This window comes from Harmonia axyridis, chromosome 3, assembly GCF_914767665.1.
Source record: "Harmonia axyridis chromosome 3, icHarAxyr1.1, whole genome shotgun sequence".
Lineage (NCBI taxonomy): Eukaryota > Metazoa > Arthropoda > Insecta > Coleoptera > Coccinellidae > Harmonia > Harmonia axyridis.
Genome location: NC_059503.1, coordinates 17,247,097 through 17,268,110, shown reverse-complemented (window position 1 = coordinate 17,268,110; position 21,014 = coordinate 17,247,097). Strand labels below are relative to the sequence as shown.

The window sequence follows — 21,014 nt, the reverse complement described above, 5'->3', positions numbered from 1 at the left end:
TTGTACCTCCAATTTAGGAACATCTGTATACAGGGTGTTTCCTGGAACGAAACTTTAGAGGGTGATTCGTTAGGTCGTTTAAAAAAAATATAGCGTCAATTAAATTATCATTAAAAGTGTACCTCCTAAGGATTATATCGGATCGAATCTTCTACCGAAAAAAGATTAGATATCTTCTGCATACCATTATGCAAGAGTTTAAGAATTGAAAAGATTTTTGTGTTGGATTTTTAGTAATCTAAGGATGCAGAGATATATGAATATAATATCAATCTTACTTTTTAAGTGCATTCGATGAAGTACTTGAGGAAGAACTTAAAAATGTAAAATTGGATTACTCTTGCAGGATGAAGGATGTTGCCACTTTCTTACGATACCTATATCGCAGAAGGCTCCTTCTGAATGATACTTGTATTCAGTGAAGTTTATTACAATAGACGTCAGCAGAGATGATTTGACCCGTTTTCAACAATTTATAATCGACAATTCCGAGATCTGTACAACAAACACACAATAACAATAATCCTTTTTTAGGTGCAAGGAATTATTTTGAGAATGAATATCACCAGTTGTTGTCAACCAATGATAAAATTGCTTTGAATTGGAGTAGATCATCCAGTTTTCGTTTTGACTATAGAAAAGTTGATTGTGATAACTTGAAAAGTTTTGCAAAGAAATGAAGTTGTGGCTTGATGGATTATTATCTAACAATTTATTGGAACCTCACAATTCACCTGAATTAGGCGAATGGTTTCCTCAATAATAATTTAGTGTGTTGTACCTATAAAAATTTGCTTTTCATATTGGCATTTTCTCTATGTAACATTATATCATCACATGAACAAATTAACAGTGCATATGGAACATCAAATGTAGAGATTATACGAATAAAATAGAAGATATTTGATAGTAAATCTTTGTTTGTTACTCTTTGCTTCATTATAGTATATCCTCATACTATGGCTTTATACATGATGAGACAAAATAGGAAAAATGAGAAAAAATCTAAATTTATCTATTATTTATTTTTGATTAATTATGGTTATTCCATAACTGAATCCAACTTCAATAGTCCGTATTACCACCTCTTCTTTCAATTAACTACCCAATACGCCTAGGAATCCTTCGAATCAAGTCATTTATGAAATTTTTAGGCATATCGTGCCATTCTTACTGAAGGGCTAAACTCAATTCCTGAAAAGTTGAAAATGAGTTTTGGCTATTGGATATTACTCTCCCATACATGCTCAATTCGATTCATGTCTGGTGAGTTTGCTGGCCAGGTGATTCTCTGGATATTGTTGTCTTGGAGAATGTTTTTAACCCTTCGTGTGTGGTGTGGTAGGGCGTTATCATCCTGATAAATGAAATTATCCCCAAATTCGTTGCGCAGAGCAACAATGATTGGTTCAATGATGTTCTCTACGTAGATGGCAGTCATTGTTCGTTCAATGATAATAATAGGGGTATGGCGACCGAACATTAAACCCCCCCCCCCCCAGCAAATTATTGAACTGCCTTGAAAGGGCTCAACTTTCCTGACGAAATTAAGTCGCCTTAATCTGCCTGGACCTCTCCAAACCCTTTCTCGTCGACTAGCACTTTGTAAACCGAAACCTGACTCGTACGAAAAAAGTACATTGCGCCATTGTGGTATAAGCCAGTCTTGGTGGTGTTCTGCCCATTGCCGACGGGTAGCTCTACCTCCAGGTGATAGTCGAGGTACTCTTAAATGTTTTCTTGTCCTAAAATTCGAGGAATGCAACCATCTCCTTATGGTACTGGTTGAAACTACCGTCTATAGGCCCTCAAGAATGACTTCCAAGGGATGTTACAGATACAGTTCGATTCTTTTGTAATATTTGTGATACAATGGTCTTCTCTTGTAGATGTTACTCTGGATCGACCAGGTACCGGTTTTCGGGCAACGTTGCCTGTTTCCAGGCAAAGGGCCATTATGCGCATTACTGAAGTCCATGGAATATTCAAAAGTTGCGCAATCTGGTGGTTCGACAAAGCTTCTTGATGTAGGGCTACTATTTTTGTCCGGTCAAACTAAGAAATTTGATGTCCCGGCATTTTCCAAGGAATATTCTCAATTCTACAACACTCGTTATTCGCTGAAAACTTATTAACTTCGAATACACCTGTATCTATTCTCCAGAACTAATATCATTTTTCGCTGGTTTTCATTTAAGTGATAAGATAGTGAAGATTCCACACACAAAAAATTCATGTTACATTCAATAAGTTGAGAGTTGATGAGGGGGGCCAAGACTTTTGACGATGTGTGTATATATAAATCGTGGCAGTAGCTCATCATTTCCGTGTGTGATGTGTTTCAGATTTTCATCATAAGATCAAATTGACCGACAGGTTGAGTAGGAACCTTGAGTCAATTTTTTTAATTCGGTGGAATAATTTAATTCCATTTTTTTTTCTACTTCATTTAAAATTCTGACAATTGTATATTATTCAAGGTTATTTTCGTTTTGTCTACGTAAATGTACGTAAAAATTCATCATTTTTACATGACTGACTCGAAGATATTCAACAAAGAGCTTTTTGGTAACACAAAAATAAAACGATATAGGTACTCAAAGAAGAAATTTTCCATACCTAATACTTCGATGTTACCTTAACTGAGGCATTAATTAATCACGTGAATTCTTAATAATTAACAACAATTCAAATGTTGATTGTTCTAGGCAATTCAATACGGGAGGAAGTTGTTTTGAATTGATTGGTAACTATAGGCGTAATACTGTAGATGTTGACCACACTGGGAGTAAATAAGGAATTCTGAAAACTAGAGTTTTTGATTGTGTGAGCTTCGTTTCAGTAGGTGTAATAATATTTCTTCATGAAGCGTCAATATTAGTTTATTCTGAACTGGATCTCCAAATTCAGCATTTATGTGCTTCTTGCTTATATCCTTTGACCAAATTCTTCATTTATTTTTATTGAGAGGTATTACCACCACGTGGCTTTCCGAGTATCAGTCTTTAACTTTGTAACCCATTAATTTCCCCTCTTGCGTTCCTGCGATGACCAAACTTTGTACGGTGTAAGAAGTTGTACATTCACTTCATCTCCTTTCTTTTTTCGAAGCAAATGAGTAGAGCACAGCACTGTACGACGAATTACACGAAATTATAATTTACCTCTTCTGTAATGATTTTTGGTAGATTTTTCTTCACGAATAATTCAAAGATATAGGTATCAGTGCTTTGCACAAAATACATATTATGAATATTTTTGCGAAAAATGAAATGTTACCAATTTTTTTTTCATTCGCAAATTAAATATATTTACTTTCTTCCATGTAGATTTTTGTCTAAAGAAATTATGTGGAAAATCCATAAAAATTGGTGATTCGTAGAAAGAAATATCTTATCTTATCTCTTAATTCAGAATTTTACGCAATAATATAGAAGAGATAATATATAAAAATATATCATAAAAAAATTCCTGGTTTTTCCATGTTAACCGAGTTTTTAATTTCGTTGAATGTAAGGAATATAAGAATATAAAGAATAGATATTTCAGATTGGGTCCAAATTGGGTCAAATCTAACTCTCTATTCCAAAATTCTAAAAACATTCAACAATCTACAATCTGAACAAGAACAGCTGGGCGGATTTTGTTTATAAAAACCGTTACAGACTCATTAAAACTTTTAAATCACCGTGTAAATTCCAGGTCTGTAATTCTTTTTTTTTTCAAGAATGATCATCGAGTAAAACGTGTTCTTCAAAAATGATGTTCGTTTCAGTATTCATACAGAAATTTCATTTGGGTATTGATTCTTTTCCATTCCATTACTAATGTCGTCAATTCGGATGCTGAAAATATTTACATGGAATGCTCTATGAAAATAAAGTACGTAACGGATAAGAAGAAAACATTTCGCAACGTAACCAACAAATTTCCGAAGGATCATTCTTGAGGACAAATAAATAAAATCACTCGAACTTTTGAATAACAATATGTTTATTGACTCATAATAAATAATAAGTAAATACATAGTGACTAAATTTTTCCAACCTTTCGATTATAGTTCGATTTTCTTTTATTGAGTAAACCTTATCAACATTTTGAAGTTACACCTTTCATTTTCTTTTCTACATATAAATTTAAAAGATCTTTTCCTTGTTTTGCGATAAAGGAATATTTTCCACTAGGTATTTCATTTGTCACGTGAAGATCATTTAATTAACCTTGACTCACTTCAATATATTTTGTCGAAGATAAATAAAATTGAAACTGAACAAATATGTATACGAAATTCGTGAAGATGACAAAATTAGGAAAAAATTGTAGGTAATGGAGAAAATGAATATTATTCTAAATCTAATATTGAAAACTAACTTTTCAATTCAATAAAGGTATTCTTTTGCCTACTGTTCCCTGAGCTACAACGTTCTGTTATGAGGACGATCCTCTTCGAGTCATTGTACATTCAAGACACATAAAAAAATTACCTTTCACCAGTCTGTAGACCATCTTTATTTTCAACAGATTGTTTCCTTGCTTTTTCACACTGAAGTGGTTGTTGTATATCAGATACAACTCTGAGATACTGAGAAAATGCTCTGATTATCATGATTAAAATACAAGGCAGAATGGCAGAAATATATTCTCTGTAGTCCAAAACATAGAACAACTAAATTTCAGCACTCGCCAACGTACTATAGCATCAGATTGTTCAATCATCTTCAGAAGAAACTGAAAGTTTTGGAGTACAACAAATTTAAGAGAGATGTTAAGGAATTAATATTGATAAATTATTCTTATAGTGTCAGCGAACACTTCAATTAATTTTTTGTTTGAGGAATCTGAATATTTTTTTAATCAAATTTTCTATTTCAGTTACTAATTTGCTTTTTTATCACTATCATTGTATGCATATATATTTTTTCGACGTTTTCTATACAGTGTATTCTGTCTTAAAGAAAAAAAAATATTCTACGATTACTCGATGATTTCCGGATTTTGTATTATGTTATCCTTTACTTGTTTTATCGCTACCGAAGGTAGATAAACCTATGCAAAAACATTTGTTTAAGTGAAGCATAAAAAATAGAAGAATCTGAATATGACATTGTTCATAACCCATCCCATGAAATAAATAAAATAAATGAATCTGGTAGGTATTCTCTTTTAATTGAGTGTCCTATTGAATTTCTATGATTTCAACCGTGTAATGATATCAATGTTCATTAGGTATATCTAGATATAATCGGCGTGGTAACTTTCTCATAAATTAAATAGGAGTTATAAGGAATTAAAGGTCCCCAAACTCATTTAAATTTACTGAATCAGCCCCTGCTCTCGGAAAAAACAATAGGGATCCTTAATAAATTCCATGAAATTACCATGTTGGAATATAAAACCCAAATTTTATGTAAATTCGAAATATTCTTCATAAAATGGTTGAGTTTATATCAAAAAAGTAGGCTCTTAGCATATATCTGTGCAGAAAGTAGCAACGTAGCTCTTGTCAAAAGGTCATGATCTTCTTATCGGCATCAGTGTTGAGACATCGAATAATGTGTTCTAGGGCGGTTAAGCAAACTGATATCGTATCACAAAAAAATTAATTGGGCATCTTAGTTTGGATTCAAACGGAGTTGCGTCAGTTGGATTTGTTTTCATTTTATTCTCTTTCAAAATATTTCTGTTTCATAAATTAACATGCCATAAACTAGATAGCCTATTATACATGAATTAATTGAACTATACACAACTTCGAGTGAACCCATAAAACTTTGTGAAAAATTATTAGCTAGACGGAACGCATTGATCATAAGGTGTTGAGTGCCAGTGCTTTAATTTATTAAGGAACTTATAGGACATATCGACTTTCCAGTGAGGTGTTTTGAACAAAGACTTTTAAATGGCTGGACTTTCATCAAGAAGGGTATGTAAGAATAATATAACATCAGAAATGGGCACATCTTATTTCTCAATTAAATATACATTAATAAATAAAACTATAATAGTGAAGTTGATACAATTGAATATCGACGTAGGCGAATGATATTTTTGTCATTTTTTTGACAGTTTCTGCGTCAAGGAGGAATGATTTTATTTCATGTGAATATTTTATCGGGATGTAATACAGAAAGGAATTTCGCATGACTGTTAGAGTAAATTAGAAACATCATTCATTCAGGAATTATGAACTAATCTCTGAATGAACGTTTTCATACTTTCAACTTTTTTCCGATTCTACTGTGATACAGTTGAGTTAATTTGTAAAAAAATTAGGTACATTTATATTGAACAAATATATATTAATCCTAACAATCAACGTTCTGGGAAAGTCCGGGAGTAAAAATAAATCAGAAAATATGATAACATTGATAAAATATGAGAAGCGATTTCAAACGAAAGTACTCACTTGTTTAACAATGACAAAGGTTTACTCATTTCCTGGAAAAATTTCATGATGAAAATTGAACTTTTTGAATCGGTTTTCAGTAATTGTGCGCGTATGTGAGTTAATGTAAAAACAAAGACTTTGGATTTTTGAAAATTGAAATGACAAGGATTGAGAAATTCCAAATGGTAGGTTATAGACAATTTTTGAGTTCTTTGCGAACATGCTAAACTAATGGAGATTCGTGGAATACTTAATTTGAGTACAGATGATACAAAGTAATTCACACAAATAATTCTTGTTTCCATTTTCGTCACTTTTGGCAAGCAAGGCTTTGTTTTGTGCAACGGTATTCCTGTGATTTTTTCTATTGAATATTTATAGGAACACAGAAACTATGCAGTTTATGATACTTACTTTGTTTATTGAATTTTTTTATTCAAATTTGCAAAAGAAATCTTCTTGAATATGACCCAAGCTTTCATTGATTAGTAACTTATTTAATCATAGTGCCTTCATTGCTTGAATATTACATTATTACACATTTGAATACGTGAATTATTAAAATGTGTCCATGTACACAATTTCTCTAGATGAAGAAGCTAATGTGTTTTTAAGGATAGAAAAACAATAATTCAAATTAAGTTTTCATTCAGAAAAGGCCATATATCTCGAAAAACAGAATTTGAAGAATAAATAAATGCGAAACTAATTCAGGGAATTCTCATTGTGAAATATTGTATTTGCATTATGATACAAATGATATTTGGCGCAGGTGTACTTTCTTGATCTTTGAGCGCTCGTTCCTTGAACATATTACTTTATCCTTTCGTCACGATGACTGCAATTTTCGAATATTGAGCTTGGAATGGTCTCAAACGATAAGATTCGACTCGCTGATGACGTTTCCATCCTCAAATTCGATTGTGTCATGCAAAATTTAATATTGATCGCGTAAACAGAACCAAAGAAATGTAGATAAAAAATAAAGCTTCCTGAAATATATTAAGCAGATCAAATCATCAAGAATTGAGGATATTCAAGAAGAATATTGAGAAAATATTCCCATATTTCCGTGACAAGTGATAGCAACATCGAAACAATACGAAATTCAAGAAAAATAAAACTTTATATTTAGATGACAACAGATATGATCGAATTAAACGAGCGCGCTCGTTCATTCATATGCAAATTGCGCCCTTGGAGACAACAGAACTAGGTTTATATGAGGTGTGCTCAAAGAATCTGATCTTGAATTGAAAATCGATCTTCAAGAAAATCTAAATTCTCATCTCTTTGTCCATTTTTGGCTCCAAATTCCAAAATAACAGAAAGATATATCGCTGTGGATCGGCAATAACCCAAATTTTTCTAAAATCAATAACATGTATCTACACCAGATAGAAAGTGGTGGTTGTTTGTTTATTTTCACTCAAAAAAAAAATCCTTTTCTGATATTTTTTCGGTTCGAAAGGATTCGAACCTACAACTTCACGAGTATGACTAACAGTGAAACACGTGTTTAGCACTAGGTACATTTCAGTGAATCATGATAATTAGTTCAATATTAGTTAATACTTATATTCGTTGAATTATCAATGATATATTTCTCAGGTAAACAATGCATAATTTACAATGTTTCTTTTTTTAGATATTCGAGAAATCGAATGTTTGTATGTAACATATAAAACAGTTTAATATTCTGAATTAGTAAAAATTAAGTGAGCTTATAGTATTATATCATTATAAATTATAAAGAATTTCGGAGGAGATAAGCACCTTAGTCTGAGGATTGAGTAAAAATTTCGGAAAAATAAAAGTTCACTGTGCGACTGTGGCTTTAGGAAATATCAATCAAAATATATTTGATGATGAATATACATCAGAGAGTTAAACTCGGGTCATTCGTATACTACGCCGAAACAATACGATAAAAAGTAATGTATTCAGTTATTCAATTTCAATTCTCAATTTATTGATTAGTTCACTTACAATCCTCAAAAATATATATGATCTATAACAATACCATATTCGAAAAGGAAATGAGCGCATGTGGCTTATTTTCTGTCCTATACACCCCCGACATGGCCTGATGATTGTATTCAACATTCAACATTCAACAAGAGTCGAAACTCAAATTTTGTGAGAATTTTCAGAAGGACTTCCTTCCGACGAAAGCTGAAACTATTGTAATATTCCTAACTTCTAATGTTCGCTCAAGTTCGTTCACAACACCGCAAATTTTTTTGTCCCTCCTCCTCTAGGAAAATATTGACAAATCACGAGATTATAACCTGCTTGATTAAAATCTAGCAGAAAAAATCATTGATGAAAAAAAACAAAACGTATCACCAAAAAAAAGGAATTTGAACGAATTATAATCAATCTTAAAGTGTACAAAGAGACGTTCGGACTAAAATCACAAAATAATATCTAGAATCTTTTCGACTAAATTTACAAATTGTTTAGTGGTTACAATCAGATGGAAATTCAAGGTCATGTTGACAGTTCTTTTCGTCAATCGTGACTTTATCCCTAACAAGTTTCTTTCTCCTGACCAAACATAGCAATGATACACGATAGGCATCGTCCTTATCATATTTGTGTCGGTGTGCCTTTTTTCTTTTCATTCGTGAATGTTGGATATATTGTTGAGTCAATAGAAACTTGATAATAGGGTGGCTGCTGTTAATGGCGTGTCATAAATTGTTTAAGATAATGTGTCGCCAAGTTTTGGAGAAAGGTTTTTTGATTTTTAGGTTATTAGATTTTTGTTTGAAATCATTTCGCGAAAAAAAAAACCATTTCGTGAAAACATTTTGCAAGCATTGAAATTGAATCAATAAATACTAGTGAAATAAATTGAAGGATCGAAATGAAATTTTTAGCGGTTTTTCAAATGGCTGAACTAGATTATCCAAAAATTCTTCAAAAGCTCTTTTTTCATCAACTTTTCAAATAAATGTACAGAACGAAGACATTTTTTTTCCGAGAATACCATAGCTACTTCTTGTAGAGAATTCATTCAAGATTTCAAAACATCTTTTTTTTTTCTGTGTAAACATTGATTGGTGACATTGATGGTTAAAGACAAAAAAGTTCTTTTCAATTCAAAGTTTGATATTTCAAAGAGAAATGCTCATATCGAAATTTTGAAAGAAGGATATTGAAGCTGAATGAACAAGTTATCTCATCCATATAATGGTTAAGTTGAAAAAAAATTTCCAAGTCTGTAGGTCAAAAATAAAAACTGAAAAAATTTCGCAGAAATTTTAGACATTTAGTATTCATTAGGATTGAGCACAGTAACATTGCTTGAAAAATTTTTTCATCATGAGATCTCTAACCTATAAACTTCGAGCTTCAAAAAGCTTTTTTCAAATTGAGATACGACCGTTGTTATCGAAAATACAGCCATTTGAAAAACCGCTCAAAATTTCGAATTTTATTTTGATCCTTCAATTTATTCCCCTAGTGTATAATATCCATATTCCATGATTGTGTAGTTAATTTTCTGGAAAATGAATTTTTGAATTTTTTTTTATAATATTTTTCCTTGAAAAATTCATGGATCTTGTTTTTGAGCTAGAAGGGATGAATGCGGTATAAACGATTTCCTACCTAATTTCATTGAAATAGCAAAACTTAAACTTCTATTCCGATTAGGACTTTGCGATAAACAAAGATATATTTAGTGAATACTGAAAATATGTATTTTGAAAATCCTTATTTTGTACAGACAATTTTCGGAGAAATTTGTTTCTCAAAATTTGATTCCTTGTTGTTTTTTGCCTCCAAAATTCATGGATCATTTTCGCCTGCTAAGATAATTAATGCCATATAACATCTGTCTTTTTGAGGAAATCTCATGTAAACAGCATTGATAGATTCCACGAAATTCTGGAAGGCAGATGGACGGATTTTTTCATTTGATTTTTGGATTCTATACATTCCTAGAAGTGAACTAAAAATTTCAGGGTTAGAGTTTGAAAACTTTTTTCCCTAACCGATTCCAAAGGTTTTTATTGAAAATTATAAATCAACCGGTTTGTTTACATCAGAAACAAATGGTCAGAGTCTGAAGGCCTTCTTAGCTTGAGAACCCCGGTGCATGCACCATCTTGGTTACGACACTGGTACTATTGCCTTTTCCTCTATTATAATTTATAAAACTTCGATAATTATCACTTCACTGCACAAACTTGTGAAGAAGAATAAATTTACACAATGTTCCAAGAGGTGTGAAACTTTCTGGGCTTTCTACCGAATGATTCACATTTGGTATTTCGCCTGCAACTGCAGTAGGCATCTTCAGAGATTTCTGGGTTGTAGATTGTATCTCAGTATTTTGTCGATTTTTTGTTTTGATTGATGAATATTGTTCGCAGTGTTTCTGCAGATGGGTGTTAAGACATCAGCATAAATTGAAACAAATGGTACGGACATGCCATTTGAAGGTTCAGGAAGTTTATGGATTGGATGAATACAGAAATGACGAGCCAGATTCCCAGGAGACATTCAGGGTGAGAGAGAGAAAATTATATAGTTTATAGATATTTTGACATAAAATAGGTCGAATGAAAGTTACTGAATATAGTTATGATGCACTTTATAATATTGAATATTTCAATTGCTGCTAGAAATGAAAACGGTTTATTAAGTTTATTAAATATGAAAATTTTGCAATTGAAGTTATAATTATTGTTTTGCGATAATTTATTCAATCATGTAAATATTTAGGTATTTTTAAGTTCCATTGATAAGTTATGCACTTTTGAACTAATTTGCAGGGAAGAATTTACTTCATTATTTTCAAAATAATATTATCTATTCAATTAGCAAGTCATTGCCTACTTATTATATCGATAGGAATCACGAGTTGTTACGGTATCATGGAGTTATCCGTACAAGACACAATTTCGGAAATTTTCGGCTACATTTTTTGTATATTTAGAAAACAAACAGCAATTGAATTATTAATTATTGAAAGTAAAATGAGAAATAACACAATGTCTCGTTCAGGATGGAGTAAAGATATTGATAATCAATTTTTTACATCTACCTATAACAAGTTAGTATTTTTAACGGACTTGTAATCATTGTCAGTATCGTCTTTTTTTAATTATTAGCTTCAACTCTATATAACTATAATTTTCTCTTGAAATTTTCAACGAAAACATGTTTCTTGTTTCGCTTATGGAATAAGGTGATGTTATTGACTTCAGTGGGTATCATGAAACTATTTACATTGAATCGCTTTAATCTTATTCAACACTATTGACTATAATGGCAATTGAATGACGATTTAGAATTACATATACTCAGGAATACCTAGAAGATTCATTCAAGAATATCTATCATGGAAAAAATTAGGTCTAGACAATTGAAATGCATGGACTAGACAGCTGTCTCGAAAAATACTCTTTTTTGTTTTAATTCAACAAAGTTTTATTTATGAATTCAAAGAATATTTTGTCAGTAAGTATCCGTCCAGGGTGGCCTATGGTGAAAACTAATTGTATATTCAAAGGTGTATGATCATTCTCTCAAGTGAGCTGACAACTCCCTCGAAAATGTTAAATGGCAGAGGTAGACGAAATCTTTCAATTGGCGTTATTTTGGGCGCTTCATTTCGACAAATCGATAAATTTTGTGTCACTTTGTGTTCGACTCACTGAAGACAAATCTGTCCTTGAATTCGATTCTGTCCACCCGGCTGTATACACGATAACTCTCGAATGTACCGAAAAATTTTTAATTATCGGGGTAGGTTTGGATCTCAAATACCACGGTTGAGCTTAATAATGGGCAAAATTCAACTAGGGGTTTCGTGAATGTAGCAGTTCAAAATTTTGTCAATTCAAAAACTGCGAACTTGATGGGGATGACAGATTTTATTTGGATGTTAAATGATATTTCGAAGCCTCGTGGACAACCTTATGTTGATCGCTTAACCAGAACCATAAAAGAAGAATAACCAAACCGACTAAAATGAGATTTTGCTAATTTTTGTGGAATGATAAGCTGTTCCCATTATTAGAATCATAAAAACTCTAAGAATAATAAGGAAAATAAAAATCATCATGTAATGCTTTTTACCAACATTTCCAATGTGCCTTAATATCCAAATGAAAACCAAACAGAAAATCATATTTATAAATAGAATAGCCAAATCTCCAAAATTATGTGTCACTAGACCCTTAATAATTGCCATTTAAAATTTTTGAGGTAGCAGATGATCAGAAAATATTTCCATCCAAATAATGCTATCCTTTTTCAAAAATAACTGATACTTTCGGAAATATCTGGTTGGACTGATTGATGTGCAACATCCCCTATATATCTGTATGTTTTTGGAGCACAATATTTGAACTGATCATAGAATGTACCACATTGAAGAAAATTATTCACTTTATATCGGCCAGCCATAGACAAGTGGTCTAGTTTCAAAATCTATATGTGAGATTGAATATTATATTTTCGTTGCAGTACAGTGAACTCACAACCAAATTAGCAGAACCAGATCAACTGAGGCTCAAACCAGATGTAAGTGAATTGAAATTTGGACAAATATTTACAGACCACATGCTCAAAATATTTTATCATGAACGATTAGGAGGATGGCAAAAACCAGTTATAATACCTTTCGAGAATATATCACTCCATCCAGCTGCCAAAGTTCTTCATTATGCCGTGGAGGTGAGTTTTTGAATAGATGAACATTTATCAATAAATTAATGTTTGGAAAAATAAAATTCAAATATCATTGTTTTCCTCGAACAAAATGTTCTCTTAGACATTAATGACAGATCGATGAGCTGATGATGTAGTTTGGAATCTATAGTGAATCCAAGAATGAACTAAATCATAAAAGTTTCAAAACACATTTTGGAAAAAGTCAGCCTATATTGTTCTGTGAATCTTTAGTTTCGAGTTTTTTGATGGAGAAGTCTTAGAGCAAATGAGTAGAACCCTGTTCAGATTGCACATTGCAGATTGTATTTTTGAGGTTGCTTTGTACAACATATTGTTTTTATTTCGGATTGCTCAACTCACATCAATCTTCCCATGGTGGTGAATGACTGGATCAAGCTGGTAGATGTTCGTATTCCGATTGAGTTGATATATTTAGACTTTGGCTTAGGCTTTCGACAGAGTTCCCCTCCTTCGTATCACTCATAAGCTTGAGCATATGACAATTGGAGGGGACTTGTTCTCTTGGATTTCTGTCTCAAGATGAGAAGGTTACAATTGTGGCACTACAAGAATCGGCTCTTGGATCAGCTCTTTTTATATTGTATTGTGTTTTCTGCTAACTAAAATTTGACCGTATGCCTTCCCTCACCTCTAACCAGCTGCATGCCGACCTGGATAGAATAGTACCATTGAACTATCCTATCCAGGTTGGTTTGCACTTTAACCCTCTGGTTGGAGAGTGGAGAGTGAAATCATATTCTTGGAGAGGTGGTGGAGGTGACTTCAACAAATTTAAGAACAACGACAATCGTTGGAGAAGTGTTTAAGTATGTTTAGCCTTCAAAATTAATTTCCGAATCGTGCTTTTTAGAATATTCAATGATCTGGATTTCTGGTAGGCATATATATAAACATATAATTTGTGGTGCATATAAATCGACTGTCATTATAATTTAATAATAATATAAATAGTTTCCACTAACAATAACGAAGGTTAAGAATATGAGCAGAAAAAAAAACATATATTTTATACTTTCTAGTTATTCGAGGGAATGAAAGCTTACAGAGGAGTAGATGGAAAAATAAGATTATTCAGACCAGACCTTAACATGGACAGAATGAATTCTTCGGCCTTGAGTTCAGGTTTACCTACCTTCTATGGAGAAGAGCTCATTAAATGTGTTAGGAGGTTGGTACAAGTTGATCAGGAATGGGTACCTCACCAAGAAGGGGCTAGTTTATATATAAGACCTACGTTCATTGGAATAGATGTAAGTATTTTATTGCAAAAATAATTGTACATAGTTTGATACAGAACCCAAGGAATATATTTATTATATTACTTATCAACTGAAAGAACCACATCGTACATGCAATTGAAGAAGTGGTACCCCTGTTTATTTTAAAAAACCATAATTTGAAATCGTATTTTCATGCTGATACAAGAATAATATGAAATGACCTTAAGAATATCATTCGATTTATGATATGATAACTGACGTAAACTTGAATTAATGATAATGTCGAATCGAAGGAAATATTGTAAGTTTAATAGTTTTTAATTACGGAACAAGTGAAATACACTTCAATAAAATGGTCATTGGTATCTTCGTTTGGGAATGTTATAACTTCGTTGCTAAGCGAGATGTTAAGAAGAATAACAAAATAAATATGAGATAAATAATAGATTCTTTCATTATAACAATTGCACCATAGTAATCTTTTCATCTTTCATATTTTTGTGTTTATCTCATTTTGCGAAATATTATATGCTTCAACTTGTTTTCGAAATTATATATTTTTGAATTGAGGATTAGAAATAATTGATTAATATCTCTACCAAAGGATGAATTCATTTGAAAAATTGAAATCTATAGAAAAAGGACCAATAATCATATCCAAGGAATTGTTGTTTGCGTTCTTCACCATTTCGACAACAATGTTGTTTTCCTCAGAATTGTAGGTTATTATATTACCTTCATAGTAACCAGGTTTTTACGAATTTTGAGAGTTTCTGATAACCCAATGCCTATAACATTTTTTATTTATGTTATGAAAGTGAATTGAACAATTATTTCAGATATTATTACCCAATATTTATTCGAAAATCGGTTAACAAATTTTCCACTGATATCACCGGATGAGAGCATACAATGGAGTTCAAGGCAAAGAAGTACATGTCAGAATTATTGGAAAATCGAACCTTATTTCAAATTTATATCATGATTTCATTGAAGGGTCAAAAGATTCCATTCCCAATATTCATTATACGTCAAGTATTTGTGCGATCTATTTCTAGTCATGTTAGGAAATTGAGTTTCACATATTATTTTAACTATTCGGCACATTAATGATAATATATAATATCTAGTTATTTTTCAATTACCAAGTGGACATACTGCTAATTTTCCTCACGCAAATATAGTGAAGTGCAGCGCATGTCGATGAGTCATTGCTTGCATACAATGCATTTTGATCACAATTTTCTTTCAAACTCTGTATCAAAAAAAAATGAAAAACGGTTATTGTCTTTTTTGTTGTATGTCATTTACCTAATTGGTGGCTAATGGTATGAGGTCTGAATTTGCATAGAAGGCATTTGATACTGCTTGATGGGGTTTGGTTTAACTCCTGGTAGTGTTTTTATACAAATTGATATACATAGATATACAGGGTGGCCATTTGAAAACGAAACAGACGAGATTACAGACGAAATGAAGTTTTTCGATAGAAATGCTCGGACAGGTCGATTTCTGTTTCGAGGGGGACAACTTAAGATGTAGGTTACGGACGCATAGCGCTTCAACCCTTGCTACTACAACCCTCACCCCCAAATTTTGAATAGGGAAGATGGGGTGAGTGATACCTCATTTGAAAGGTATTTTTATACTGATTTCAGCACAGTAATTGTTTTTTCATTTTATGCATTAGTTCTCGAAATATTCTTTACTAAGTATTTGAAAATGAAGTAGTGTTTTCATGGCACTTGTAGTGTTTTGTGAAAAATCGACATTTTGAGCTTCAAAACAACCATGACTGTGGCTTCCTTCCTAACTAACTAACGCATGAATTTTTCGAGAACTAATGCATAAAATGAAAAAACAATTACTGTGCTGAAATCAGTATAAAAATACCTTTAAATTGAGGTATCACTCACCCCATCTTCCCTATTCAAAAATTGGGGGTGGGGGTTATAGCAGCAAGGGTTGAAGCGCTATGCGTCCGTAACCTAACCCTCGAAACAGAAATCGACCTGTCCGAGCATTTCTATCGAAAAACTTTATTTCGTCTGTAATCTCGTCTGTTTCGTTTTCAAATGGCCACCCTGTATTTTATATAGGTTTTGCTGGAAATGAAAGTAGAAAAGTACTACTTTGCGCAATCTCGTAGAAATAAGTTATTTAAATTGGTTCAAATTGTATCCTTACATGATTCCTAATTTTTTTTTCCAGGGAACCCTTGGAGTAGCACATTCAGAATCAGCTCTCCTCTATACAATTCTTTGTCCCGTTGGATCATACTTCGACGCCAAAGAAGAAGGGATATCTCTTCTTGCGGATCCAAGGTTCACAAGAGCATGGCCTGGAGGTTGTGGAGATAAGAAAATGGGATCGAATTATGGTCCCACCATCAGGGTTCAGAAGAAAGCAATGGCAAAAGGAAGACAGCAGGTGCTTTGGTTATATGGTGCTGATGAATATCTCACAGAAGTGGGGACAATGAACATTTTTGTTTTTTACGTCGACAGAAATGGAGGTATAAACAATATTTCGCATATTTTATTTTGTTATGAACAATATGATCTATTGAATAATTTTCGGTGTTATTCCTTGTTTCGCAGATCTTTACTATTGTCTACTCTACTTTCACTGCAGCTCGGTCGTTATATTGAAATCTCAAATCTTAAGGTCTTCATCATCAGGTCAAATCGACAGTTTTGGAACGACAGATCGCTGGTACGGGAGAACCTTTACTGAAAATTTCTAGAACAAAGCTAATAGGAAAGCCTCTTAATAAAATATGACGAAGAATCTATTCCTATTAGGTTTGTACTAGAAACTTTCAATAAAGGTTCTTCCGTACCAGCGATCTGTCGTTCCAGAACTGTCGATTTGACCTGATGATGAAGACCTTAAGAATTGAGATTTCAATATAACGACCGAGCTGCAGTGAAATTAGAGTAGAAAATAGTAAAGATCTGCGAAACGATAGTTTGGTAGTACGTGAGAGGGCGCCTTAATATTATGTTTTGTCTCGCCTATGGACAGTTTTCAAATAAAACTTTTAGGCCAGTATGATTGAACTTCAAACCGGAAATAATTTCTACAAGAGATTTTGTTGCTTAAATGACTACGTTTGTATTGAAGGTTAAGATATAGATCGGGTAGAAAGTCACTTTGGTATGTTCACTGCGTTTCGACCACGACCGTTTTCTCTTGACGTTGTCGTGAGTGATCCAATTTTCATCACCAGTCACAAACCACCTTTATCGAAGAAAAACTGTAAAATATAGTTTATTTTTTCTTTGCTAGTGTCCATTTTTGACGATGCTCAAACTCAACTGAGTCAACTAATCACGAAACTGTCTCAAAAGTTTTTGTAGTACGAAATCTCATCTTTCTAACGCCATCTAGTGAAATCCGATCAGACTTATTCAACGCGAGATATAGATAACTGAAGCCCCCTTTTGGAAAAATAATTTTTTTTTTTCATTAGACCTAATAAGTGCAGCATAGGGAGTTTTATGAGGATAGTACGTTTTGTTCAGTTTGATTAATTTTATATATTTTTTGTATTTTTTTATGTTCGTTTGTTGATTTATTCAATAAAAGATTTGGTATATTAAATTCTGAGTTGACGAGACTAAACTCATAGTAAGTTTTTTGTAGTAATAATTTCCTGTTTTTTGTGTCTTACGCTACTGACCCATATATTAAATGTTAGGTATATTATGAATCAATGATCTTATCAACAGTTTTCAATCTTCTACGGAATATTTATCTCAAAAAAACTTCGTTGGTCAACATTTTACTATTGATAATCAAATATGTACTTATGAAGAGACTAATTGTAATCAAAATAGAATAGCCAGAATTACCAAAATATAATTATAAATAAATTGATAGTATTATGTATATCGTGCGTACACGTGGATTCTTTGCCGCAGTATCTAGTTTGAACTGAATTTTTGGTAATAGGGAAATGTTAAGATTCGCAAAGATGAAAATATTTTTCTTACGTAAATTTTGACTAAATTGTGTCAATATCAGTTCCTATTTGCTGTTTTATCATTAATCAAGAAATATGGTTCGATGAATGCCGTAAGAAGATAATCATATTTCCAGAGTCATGCTACAAAATTGTGATATGCAATCCAAAGTGAAATATTTATGGAAGATAACAAAATTGATTCGTAATATATCCGTTCTTATAGTTGGTATGAAAGAAATTCTTGGAAAAGGAAATATTACTTTTGTTGTTCTTTGGATATTATCTGATGTTTTCACATCAAATTATTGATTAAACAATAATATAAGAAAAATATCGCCTATTAAAATTGTATATGAACAAATTTGTTCATGTTGTAACGTTTTGAACCTAGGACAGAAATATTTCAATTCAGTTTTTTTTAATTTCAGATAAAGTTCTAGCTACACCACCTCTGAATGGTTTGATCTTACCTGGTGTTACTAGACGTTCAATTATGGATTTGGCTCTACGGTACAAAGATTTCCGTCTAGAGGAAAAAGTTCTGACAATGGGAGAACTAATAAAATTGAACAAGCAAAATAGAGTACGTAAAAGAATAATATCTTCATGAAGTTATATTAACATTTCAAGTCGTTGGAGTGAAATCATTTCACAGCCTTTTAAAAAAAGGTGTGAACTTACATAATACTATATGTATTAGGTTGTGTCATCTCCAACGGCTCAAAAGCTCCTGACTTCATGTTAATGCCCATTTTTGATGATTTGCAATGAGCATATTTTGAAAAATCACATCTTGTTTTGATTATTAGCAGCGTTCATTTAATAATTCAATACTTTTTTACAGCTGCTAGAGATGTTTGGAAGTGGTACGGCTTGCATAATAAGTCCAATATCCTCAATCGACTACAAAGGAGAACTAATTCGAATACCAACAATGGAACACACCTACCCAGTATTCCGAAAATTCAGAGACGAATTATATGCCATCCATTATGGTCACAAAATACACCCATGGGCTATTCCGATCGAGTAAAGGAATTTACTGAATGATATCTTGCTTTTGACTGTGTTATTTTAGATTTGTAAATTATTTTTAATTTATGTTATTTGTTATATTTATCCAGTTAGTTATCAGAATTTCGAAGAGAAGTTCGAGATGAATCATCAGTACTAAGATAGTTCTTAAGTAATTTAGATTGTTCGTTCTCACACGAGATTATAGGTTTTTATAACTTTTTATATGTTGTTATGGAGTAGAACTTCATATTTGACTCAGGAGAATTGTAAGATTCTTTATAACTTTTCGAAACTGGAGTTCGGTTATTACCAACTTTGGTTTTTGAATGTTTGAATTCGATTAATGAAATATATTCTTTAATTTTTGAGTTGTAGCTTCTTTAATTCTCGAAGATATAAGATGATCATTCTGTCTGAAGCCAATACAAAATTATTATTGATACTATCACAAAAAAGAGCTGCGATAATATTCTCTGAAAGCCCAAAAAGAATAAGTGTGCAATAAGTAAATCGTTTGGTAAATCATAAGAAATCAAAAGCAAAACGAAGATTGTAACTACCTTAGAAGTCAAACTTAAAAATAATTGAAAACAAGATATAGGTATTCATAAGAATAACTATCAAATCAAACTATGCTCCTATAAAAGAAAGAAAACAAACAAACACTAACGCATTCACCGCTGGTTAGAACAAGAGTCGTATCTAGGTTAAAAAGTTGTTCTAAAATTCTGTACTTTGTATACTTTGAATATGTGACTTTATAGGTGGCTCTGGTTGAAAAAGAATTAATTTAAAGTATTCAAATGATAGTGCATTTGTTGGATAGGTTATAATGAGTTCACTTCTCAAGCGTCGCTCAGCGAAGCATTGAAGTAAGAGTTGCTTCAGATCGTCAGCTTAATTTGGCTGGTTGGCCATAAGTTATGTAGATCACCTATATCTATACCTTATCAAGAGCATATCTTTCAGGCACCTGGTATGGGCTCCAAACAGGTCCAGAAAACTCTAGTATTTGGCGGATTTACCTAAGTGGTGAAATATTGAAATATTACCGGTTATATCTATGAAAGGCTCTTCTACACACAAGGTGTTTCTCCTTGCCTCAGACACAATGTAGTCCCAACGATCCGATATGATCACTTCAAGTGGTAGTGAAAATCAGGCGTATTTGGTTCTCGATTGCGTAATCCATTCTAGAGTTATTTTTACCGACATGCAATACTGAATATTGGAATACCATTGCGATAACGTTTTGTGCTCTTTCTGTACAATGCCGTGGCGAAACAAAGGTTTTAACACAATTTTATGTCATCAGACTATTGTGAGCAGTTTGATTTTAGTGAAGATTGGAGATCAGAAACTAGAAGAAGAAATTAGAGTAGCCGCAAGACTGATCCTTGCGGGACACCACTATGGAATGGTCTTGGGGAGAAAATTAACCGTTGATACGAATTTGATACACTCTCTGTCACTCTTGAAAGGACTTATACCATTAGCTGATCGATATAGGTACAAACTTTGAATTGAACAAAGTTATAACGGATGTCAACGTCACTAAGATAATATTCAGAATATTAACACATATACGGAAAATTTCGTATTGATTTTGGTATTCCATCTAATTGCACTGACCTTGAAATGCATTCGAGATATCAATGTGCAATTCTTTATATGATTTTACGAATTCAGATAATGGTAAAGATAA

At 32.3% G+C, this 21,014-nt stretch overlaps 1 protein-coding gene across 2 annotated transcripts; it reads left to right on the top strand.

Moving 5' to 3' along the window:
* Positions 1-5,464: 5,464 nt before the first annotated feature.
* LOC123677099 (branched-chain-amino-acid aminotransferase, cytosolic) lies at positions 5,465-19,677 on the top strand. Of its 2 annotated transcripts, none has more exons than XM_045613582.1 (7): positions 5,465-5,923; positions 10,774-10,908; positions 12,875-13,084; positions 14,122-14,352; positions 16,534-16,837; positions 18,721-18,875; positions 19,137-19,677. In XM_045613582.1, the coding sequence occupies exons 1-7, from the start codon at positions 5,900-5,902 to the stop codon at positions 19,323-19,325; spliced, it is 1,248 nt and encodes a 415-aa protein (XP_045469538.1). In that variant the 5' UTR covers positions 5,465-5,899; the 3' UTR covers positions 19,326-19,677. The 2 variants fall into 2 exon arrangements, with proteins under 2 accessions (XP_045469538.1, XP_045469537.1); XM_045613581.1 differs by lacking the exon at positions 5,465-5,923 and adding an exon at positions 6,532-6,573.
* The last annotated feature ends 1,337 nt before the right edge of the window (positions 19,678-21,014 follow it).